Consider the following 9374-nt stretch of genomic DNA (forward strand, 5'->3'; position numbering starts at 1 on the left):
GTCCTATCCTAACAAACCATACACCAATGGAAAGCTTATTTATTCATTCATGTATAAATCAATACATCATATTTTGGTTTTGTGGCCCAAGGTCACATTTATGGTAATTCTATTTCAGATAAATACTGTTCTTTTGAACCTTTCTATTCATCAAAGACCAAAAACATGGTTTCAGCTAAATATTCAGCAGCACAACAGCTTTCAATTTTGATAACAGTAAGAAATGTTTCTTGAGCAGTCAGCATTTTTGAATCATTTCTGATGGATCATGTGATATTGAAGACTGGTATAATGCTTTGCCATCACAGGAATAAGTTAGGGTACCAACCTCTGCAGAGGCAGCTGTAGTCTGATGATCAGGTAGAAATTTAGTACATCCTCCACCAGCATGTCCTTCTCTGAGAGTTCTCTGATCTTTCGCCAGCAACCGGCTGCTTCCAAATACTGTGATGCTGACTGCATTGCCATTCTCAGCTCCTTCATTGACTTTGCTTCTGCAATCTAAAAGTGCACTTTTTGAGTTTAACAGGTGTACAACAACCTTTTGGTTCACTGTAATCACGCACCTCAGTGCAACAGCAGGTTTGAAGCACAATGTCAGGAAAAACAAAACTCACCTGTCGGATTTTGTGTGCAAAAGTAGTGTCTCCAAGGTCTTGTAAAGTAGGTCTGTAGTTTGTGGGGTAGTTAAACAGACTATGGTACAGTGCTGGAGAGAAGAAGCCCACAGGAGGACCTCCATGAACCAAAGAGAGGGCCAACAGACTGCCGACTTCAAAGTACAGGTCATCCCTCAGAGCTGTTCACACACAACAATTCATTTTGAAGGCAGCAGTGAGAGGGGCTTTATGTATATAAGCCCGGAATGGCAAATTTTCAAGAAAAGGAAATCGAAACAAACATAAATTAAAGGGAAAAAAGTGTCCTACCTTTTGAGCTCAGAGCCAGGTTTTTAGATCTATCAGGGCCCTCAAAGATTTCTGACATCTGCAGTTTTGAAACAAGACATCTGAGGAAGCGACGCTGATTCCTAATGTTGTTGCTATGTTTGTCTTGGGAGAACTTCACAGAAAGCGTGCAACAGGGATTAAAGTCACTTTGCCGCAGAACCCGCAGAGCTGCTTCCATCACCCCATCATCATCTTCCACTAGCACCTCTGTAGACTGCTGCTGTGATATCTGATGGGCCAGATCCATTAAGAGCTCTGGAGAAGTGGCAGGCACATATTGCCTAGAAAACAAGGAGAGAGAGCTGCTACTACTACAATTCAATATATATTGAATACATTTTATGCTGCATGTGTAAATAATCTAGAACATATCCTTCTCATATCAGATGCAATTGATTAGGAAAGTACCTTTTACTGATGAGTGAAGAGTGAAGGTCAGAGATGTTTTTAAACAGCCTCTTCCTCTCTTGCCTTACAGCCAGTGGGGATTCAACATGGTTTGGCAAAGGCACTGACTCTGGGGGAGAAAAAAATCCATGTATGTAACTTTGAATAATTTTACAAAACAAGCACATATTAAACAATATTTAGTTCAGATAGCTCACTTTTTCCCTCAACAGCAGCTTTACAGTCAGTACAGATCCAGTCGCTTTCGTAAAGCTTAAGGTTGGAACATTTTCGATGAGTTCCCCTGGATCCACACAACTTGCAACGAACAATTTCAAAATACCTGCAGAGCAAATTTGAACAGTAGTTAGAATCCTTTTCAAAAACAAACTGATTCCATTTCACGATTTCAGAATGACTAAATAAAATGCTCAAATTACCCTGACTGTGAGCTGTATTTACGACCTTTGTGACTGTGACACTTCACAGCATCACAGTGCTGGTACACTTGCAATAAATCTTCATATGCATTCTCCTCAAGTTCCCATGCTGCATCCCTGAAAAATATACACAATATGGATGCTTACAGAATATTAAAGGAATAGGTTTTCATAAAAGAAAATTTGCTGAAAATATACTAAACCTGAGGTCATACAAGAACTACACGAGTTTGAAGAAATTTAGCATCACATCACTACATTTTGGATGGCCTGAGGGTGAGTCAATTTTCAGCAAAATGTAATTTTTAGGTGAACTATTCCTTTAACATATATAGTAATGGAAACTATTTACATTGTTTTGCCATGTCAAAGTGATGTGCAAAAAAATGTATATTAAAAATAAATGTAAAAATAAATAAACATAAAATGTAAATAATTCCAGCAGGCTATGAAGGATACAAATCAAACACTACACAAATCAGAATGTTTTACATTGAATCACTAGAATCAATATCAGAAGGAAACACATTGATTTACCGCTCTGGTATATATATTCCCATTCTGAGCATTTCCTGCTGAAACTGGTCCTTGTTATTGCACAATGTGCATTTGAAGAAAAACATGGCAGCGCTGTGTGCATAATGCTGGAACATAAGAGATGAGAACCAGGCTCAAATTTCAAATCCCATATCTTTGTATTTTAGACATATTTTTTATATCATCAACCTGAATGTGTGGAACAATTACCTGTACACAGTTTCTGTGAAACCAGCTGCCATGACATGCAGGACACTTGAGGACATTATAGGAGAGGACGGGTTCGATGGGCTCCAGACAGACGGAGCAAGAAAGTGGCAGACTGGGGCTGGAGACGCAGGACTGACTAGGTGCATGCTTTTTACAGAAAGACCTGCAAATGATTGCCATCATCACTAAGTTGAAATGAAATGACCAGAAATGTACAGGAAATTACAATACCATTTAAATTTGGGGGTATTACAATTTTTTTTTAAAGAAATGAATACTTTTACTTAGCAAGGATGCATTAAATTGATCAAAAGTAACAGAAAAGACATTTATAATGTTAAATAAGACTTCTGTTTCAAATAAACACCGCTCTTTTTAACTTTCTATTGATCAAAGAATCCTGGAAAAATTTTAAATTGTAATAATGTTTCACAGCATTTCTTGTTTCTAACTGTGTTTTTGATCAAATAAATGCAGCCTTGATAAGCATAAGAGGGATCTTTAATCATACCAACCTAGATTCGGATTGTAGATTTTACTTTTCTATCTCATCTTCCATCAGCAACCATCACATTTTGCATATCACAAGAGACACTTACGGAAACAAGTCTGTGAACTGGAAAATAAACTCCTGCTCTAATCCACAAGGCATGTGGACCATTTGCCGACAACTTTTGATGGAGCACCCCACCGAAGCACCAACCTTTTTGCACTTAATGCATCTCTGCAAGTCAAAAAGTAAAAGCTAGTCTCAAAAACATTTCTGTAGCGTTAAACAGAACATGCCAATGGTCAAATGTGTACTTAACTTACCAGCCTCGAAGATCTGCGGATCTCCTTTTTTATGTCATCCACGAGAAAACCATGAATGTCTTCATCCTCCTCCCCTCTCTGACATATTCCACTAGACATCAGCTGTAAAATTAGATTGAAGAATAACTAACTTGTACATGTATGCTTGAATTATGATTTTGGTGAGACTTTTACAATATTTGTACATACTACAAAACAAAGCGGTTTCCTACATTTAGAAGCTAAAAGATTCCATGTTTGAAAACAGCCTTGCATAAAGACAATATTCAAGGTGTGAAATTATGTATTCCAATAAGAGATTCATGACGGACAGTACATGTAGAAATAACCAACTATATCTGACATTCTAGGGTATTTATGATCGTCAAACTGGGGTCTGTCAGGAGTAAAATTTTTAAAGGAAAAGAAATTCATAAAATGTTTTTTAGCAATAAGAAATAAAGATACATAGTTTGTGAAAAATAAGTAGATATTATTTATGTCTATGTTAATCTCTCTTGCCTTGCAACCAACTTATGTTCTAGAACAGCTGAACATAATGTATTATCTATGGCATCATAAGATGCCTTATACTTTAGGGTAGGGTGTCACAACACTCTGTTTTAACAGGAAAACTAGAAAGGGACTTCAAAATGAAATTTGTTGCACACATACACATCATCAACGTCTGGCTCACCAAACAGAAATAGTGGACTGTCAGGTTGTGCTGCTGAAGGGTGATCTTCTCTCCATACTTCTCTGGAATGTTGTCACATCTCTTACAAAGACTGCAGACTAAATATTTGACGATATTATGGTAAAAATGGTAAGTTATACAGGTACATATCTGATTATTGGTATAGTCGCAACAAAGAAATTCGTTGCTACAAAACCTGTAGGAAAAGCAACTTACTGAGGTCTTTGTCGTCGTGAATCTGTTTCATTGCGGTAGTCTCCTCTTTCATCGCTTTCATTATTGTGTATTACGCAGCCAGGATTAAGTACAAATCTAAATTTTAAAATGGCGATTTAAAGAGCTCTGAATTAGCGGTCTGTTGCTAACGTTACTGGCTTGGCAAATTCAGTAACGTTAACTGCCATTAGACTCACTTTATCACGAGCTTTTTCTAGTCTTCTCACTCCGTAAGGCAAAACACATAGTCCTTTTTAATAAAATGATATTACAGTCATTAGTATAGGAGTGTAAATCGCATGATAAAATTCAAACTTCCCTCTGTGACGGAAAATACGCCTCTGCTTGCTTTTGGTTGGTTGAATTCAAACCAAAACAGAGATTTTCCTGTGGGAGGGGCTCTGGCACCACGCAACTTCCGTTTATTTTACAAAATAAAAGCATACGAATTTTATGACAAAATAAGATGTGAAGTTTGATGAGGTAGAAGTCCCACATTGACAGTAAGTAATACTTTTACATTGTGTCGTTATATTTGATATTTCATATAAATTGTTTAGGGCTACACAGTACCCATAACAAGTGTTTTTAATATTTATAAAAAACATAATGTAACATCTGTATATATTGAATGCAATATTAGTAACGTTACTGCCTTAAATTTTGCAGAACAGAATATATTGTATTATTATTATTATTATTATTATTGTATTGCAATTACGTAATCATTTATAATTTAATTTTTATTTATAACTTAATATTTTATTAAAATGTTTCTATTTTCAAAATTGTAACATTTAAAGCATTAATTTTACATACTTATTTCTGCTATTGTAATTCCCCTGTAAATGCATTTATTCTGCCTCTTTGTAAAAGCAAAGACAACATTTTGTGTTTAATATACTGTTTATGCTGCAGCTTTTGTGCTGCCTTTGCAAATTAAAGTTGACTATATAGACCACTGTGCATACAATGGCTCTATATGTTTTGGTTTAGCTGGTGTAAAGCATTACATTTCACATAGTGAACATTGACTTCTGTGCACTGATTAAATACTGAAGTATTAATAGTTTGAAAAAACATGTATGCAATATGCAATTCTGAAAGAAGTATGTGAAAAGGCCACTGGGTTTATCTACTCAGATCCCTATACATTTCACTAAAGATAGTATGCTTCTGACAGTTTTTTTGCCATGTGATTTTAATATTTTCTGTATATGCTGTATGTAACCACCACTTTTGACCTAATTGTGTAGTGGTTGCTAAATAGTCTTTTTTTTTAAAATTCTCATTCTGCAACTTGTTACCTTTAATAACAGCTTTGGAGATAAACTAACTGTTATAGTATCACCTCCTGTGCACTGCCTCTCTCCTGCCCTAAACAACAATCTAATCTTCACAAGATGGAGAAACTCTTACTTCAAACTCTAATGCAATTGAGAGGTGAGAAAAGAACTGATGGCTTCACACAGCGCCTGCTTTCCTTGAAAGGATTAAACCTAAGAGAATGTGCCTAGTTGATTCTTCATCAGTATCACTAACCAGTAGGTGGTAGCAGATCAAAACAGTTCAAAGTGCTGTCTGCTTGAGAACTGCCTCCCCTTCCAAATCTGACAAGGATCTTCAGGAGAACAACTTATGATATTTGTATGCTAATTTGACACATCCACACCAGAACAAAGCATAGTTTTTAGAACCATATTTTCAATAAAATGACAAAAGGTTAAATGTGACCCTGGACCACAAAACCAGTCATAAGGGTCTTTTTTTTATTGAGATTTATACATCATCTGAAAGTTGAATAAATAAGCTTTCCATTGATGTAGGGTTTGTTACAATATTTGGCCGAGATACAACTATTTGATACATGGAATCTGAGGGTGCCAAAAAATATAAATATTGAGAAAATCGCCTTTAAAGTTGTCCAAATTAAGTTCTTAGCAATGCATATTACTAATCAAAAATTAAGTTTTGATATATTTACGGGAGGAAATTTACAAATATCTTCATGGAACATGATCTTTACTTAATATCCTAATGATTTTTGGCATAAAAGACAATGTAATGTATTGTTGGCTATTGCTACAAATATACCCATGCGACTTATGACTGGTTTTGTGGTCTAGGATCACAAATATTAATTGCGCACATTTTTTTAAAGCTTTCCCACTTTTAGTAGTGTGTGCCAATATGTAATATTTAGCATATTGATTTGTAACAATAAGCAATTATTAATTAATTGTTATGACTTTTGCCTTAATTTATGTTTACCATCTTCTTTCTACAACATTTTTTTAAATTGTACATTTTTTTTGACTTTTTCAGACATGCTATAAATTATTATTACAGTTACAGATATGTGGGATTTTGCTGAATTTTAAAATAGCTTGTGCTGTACAGTGTTATGTCAGGATGCTGTCTTGTGTATTATAATGGAAAACACTGCATTTATACTGTAGTGTGAGTCTACTAACTCAGTGGCCTCTGTAATAAGAACTGATTAATACATCTGGTGCCCTGGAGGGAATACTGTTTTTCGAGATTTCTCTACCACTCCAGCAAGTGTGCACAGAATCCGCATTCAGTCACTGGATGCATCATAAACTAACCTGCGCTGCCCTGGCTGGCAGTCACAACTTATTCATAGACTCACTGGAGTGGATTAAAACAAATAAGTGCTGGGCTGCATGTCTGTTTCTCCTGCCTGGGCAGATCCAGGAGACCCAGATCAAGGTCTTGACTTGCCTATTGTTTGACAACACTTGCGAGGGGGTCCTTGAATGCTCTTTTGACTTGAGATATAAGATTACAGGCCATGCTTTTCCTCCCTTCACTAAATTCCAGAGGGAGTCCAAACAACTCCCTCAATTTTCGATGTAGCACTTCCTCCCCCAGTGTCCAATGCTTCTCAGAGTTTGCATTATGCAAGCTAATTTAGCCAATTATGCACAGGTGTGATGCTAATTCTCCTCTCACATACCGAGCTCCCGACAGTAAAAATAGTATAATTATACAGCTGTCCCCATGTTTTCCTTCCCAGCCACTGCAACAGCCTCTGTCTTACAAAAACCAGCATTTCACTAAAGGCTATCTTGAAGAATCTGCCACCACTTTCTCTCCTTTCAACTCAACTGTTCATTGTTGTACTTTGTGAAGCAGGTGTGAGACTGTATCACACTCTGTATGAAATGTAACATTGGATATTATTGCACAGGCACAGACTAACTTGGAGTCTACATACAAATTGCTCCATTTGCCAATTGAGAAAAACCTGTTTTCTTGTTTTTCACTGGCAGTTCCAATTATGTCTGGAATTCAGCTCACAACATGTAAATGGCACATAGTTTTGTTATTATAAAAGATTCATTATTGGGATCTGTGGTTCCATGAAGAACCTTTAACATCCATGGAACACACTTAAAAATAAAGGTTCCATAAGGGTGTTTTTGCAGTGATTCCATGGCAGAACCATTTTTGGTTCCCCAAAGAACCTTTCAGTGAACAATTCCTGAAAGAACCATTTTGAAGAACATTTTAAAAATCGAAAGAACCTTTTTTGACTATAAAGAACATTTTCTGCATTTGAAAGTTTCCATAAATGTTCAAGGTTCTTCATAGAACCATTGATGCCAATAAAGAACTTTTATTTTTAAGAGTGAAGGTGATTTATAGAGGAAAAAGTTTCTTTAGATTATTAAAATGTTCTTCAAGTTAAGAAAAACATGGTTGTTTTAATAACTGCTCACTAAGAGGTTTATTAGAGAATCCAGAATGGTTCTTCTATGGCATCACTGCAAACAACCCCTTGGACCCTTTATTTTTAAGAGCATAGGAACAGGAATATGTGTAAATAGTAGTCTTCACAGTTACAGAGAGGGTGGAAAGGCAGGCATTTATGAAACAATGTTTGATGGGAGCATATGAATGTTCGTCTCGAATGTTTCTGAGGAAGTGTAATGCATTCCTGATCCCACACTCCTACACAACTCTGAAAAGTCCCCAGATTCTATTTATTTAATTTTTTTGATAGTGATAGAGTTTACACCAGGGACAGCGACCTTTTCATTATATTCTGTCACTTTTGATACCTTTAATCGACATGACCACCAACCCTGATGAAGAGCGCTCTTCTCCAGACAAAAAACCCTGGGTATTATTATCAGGGTATGTAAGAGCTGCAAACCAGTCCTCGAAATTGCTGGCTGAGGAACACGGTCCCCTGAAAGAAGTCAAATTAAATGATCATGGTCCCTAGTTAGTTGCCCTTTCAATATATGAATTTCTGTAGGGAATAGGATTGACTCTGACCCCACTCTCGAGGCTTCCTGGTGCACATGTATAACAGCTTGTGATATCTCATCTCGTGTGGCTTGAGGAAATTGCTGTCTACAGGCCAAATAATTCTGTCTCTTTGACCTGTGGTTCAGGGAAGTCTAATTATCAGCTTCAGCGCTGGGCTCACCGGGGTCCCCGAGCCGCCTTAAAGGCCCTGGGCTGTCACCCTTTCCTTCTCCCCTCCCAAAATGAAAATTGAGTTGTCTGCAGAGTGATAAAATGTGTCTGCTAATCAGAAATGTGAAAAGATCCGGGGCGAGAGTGGCACTGAGGCATGAGAGAATTGCAGATTTCTTTCTTCCCGTCTGTCAGATTGTCTAAAGTTTTGCTAACATATATAATCACTTGAAAACATTATTTTGGAAATGTGCACCATTTCATATCATAGATGCTCATTAGTCTTGTTAGCACGACTTGCTACTAGCTGGAATTACCGTACTTAATGATTTTAGATGGTTTGTTTGCTTGTGAGTTAAAGCATTTGCAGATTTATGCCATTTATCCAATTTTGTATTTGTTTACCATGCTGAATAATGTCTATATGATCATTATTGTTTATCCAAACATGTTATTTCTCATTATTTGTGATATAATATGAATGTTAAAAGCTGTCATAAGAGCTGTCATTAAGACACAATAATTCACCCAGGATTAGAGGAAAACAAATATGTCAATGCATATATATATATATATATGTGTGTGTGTGTGTGTGAGAGAGAGAGAGAGAGAGAGAGAGAGAGAGGGGTGGGGGGTGGGTTTTCATGGAGAGACTCATTTAGCATCATTCTCTCAGAGCTTTGAGGGACGGGA

At 36.6% G+C, this 9374-nt stretch overlaps 1 protein-coding gene across 1 annotated transcript in view; it reads right to left on the reverse strand.

Moving 5' to 3' along the window:
- Nucleotides 1-4590, reverse strand: part of g2e3 (G2/M-phase specific E3 ubiquitin protein ligase) — a 6746-nt gene extending 2156 nt beyond the window's left edge. The window contains exons 1-12 of the mRNA XM_016498533.1: nucleotides 4230-4590; nucleotides 4014-4111; nucleotides 3338-3439; nucleotides 3124-3248; nucleotides 2525-2687; nucleotides 2315-2421; nucleotides 1778-1894; nucleotides 1556-1680; nucleotides 1359-1467; nucleotides 930-1231; nucleotides 618-799; nucleotides 329-501 (exon numbers count right to left, since the gene is read on the reverse strand). Of these exons, the coding sequence (XP_016354019.1) occupies nucleotides 329-501; nucleotides 618-799; nucleotides 930-1231; nucleotides 1359-1467; nucleotides 1556-1680; nucleotides 1778-1894; nucleotides 2315-2421; nucleotides 2525-2687; nucleotides 3124-3248; nucleotides 3338-3439; nucleotides 4014-4111; nucleotides 4230-4290 (1664 nt within the window). The 5' untranslated portion in view covers nucleotides 4291-4590. The remainder of the gene's footprint in view (nucleotides 1-328; nucleotides 502-617; nucleotides 800-929; nucleotides 1232-1358; nucleotides 1468-1555; nucleotides 1681-1777; nucleotides 1895-2314; nucleotides 2422-2524; nucleotides 2688-3123; nucleotides 3249-3337; nucleotides 3440-4013; nucleotides 4112-4229) is intronic.
- Between the last annotated feature and the right edge of the window lie 4784 nt (nucleotides 4591-9374).

Source organism: Sinocyclocheilus anshuiensis, unplaced genomic scaffold (assembly GCF_001515605.1).
Source record: "Sinocyclocheilus anshuiensis isolate Anshui unplaced genomic scaffold, SAMN03320099.WGS_v1.1 scaffold446, whole genome shotgun sequence".
NCBI classification, from domain to species: Eukaryota; Metazoa; Chordata; class Actinopteri; order Cypriniformes; family Cyprinidae; genus Sinocyclocheilus; species Sinocyclocheilus anshuiensis.